General features: G+C 66.3%; 1 protein-coding gene across 1 annotated transcript; it reads right to left on the bottom strand.

Moving 5' to 3' along the window:
• Positions 1-7: 7 nt before the first annotated feature.
• On the bottom strand, positions 8-285 carry LOC104133791 (glutathione peroxidase 2-like; the record flags this gene model as incomplete). Its single annotated transcript, XM_009647231.2, has 1 exon — positions 8-285. A coding segment is annotated over exon 1 (231 nt), but the record flags the coding sequence as incomplete, so codon positions are not given.
• Positions 286-332: the final 47 nt, after the last annotated feature.

Genomic DNA, 332 nt, shown 5'->3' with positions numbered 1-332 from the left:
CCCGGGCACTTACCTGGTAGCCAAATTGGTTGCAGGGGAAGCCCAGCACGACCAGCCGCCGGGGGTAGCGGGCTTGCAGCTGGTTGAGCTGGGTGTAGTCCCGCACCGTGGTGCCTCAGAGGGACGCCACGTTCTCGATGAGGACCACGCGGCCCCGGAAGACGTTGAAGTCCACCTTCTCCCCCTGCAAGGAGGTGGCGCTCAGGTCGTAGAAGGACTTGGCGATGGGGACGGTCATGGCTGCGGGCGCGCGTCTGCCTTCCCCGTGTGCCCGGTGGCGCACCTTAAGGGCTTCCTGGTGCCCACGTGATTGCGCCGGCTCCAAAGGTCTC

The sequence above is a fragment of the Egretta garzetta genome, unplaced genomic scaffold (genome assembly GCF_000687185.1).
Source record: "Egretta garzetta isolate BGI_Z169 unplaced genomic scaffold, ASM68718v1 C8080806, whole genome shotgun sequence".
NCBI lineage: Eukaryota > Metazoa > Chordata > Aves > Pelecaniformes > Ardeidae > Egretta > Egretta garzetta.
Note: the sequence above shows the minus strand (reverse complement) of the source record. Positions and strands in the feature narration are given on the sequence as shown.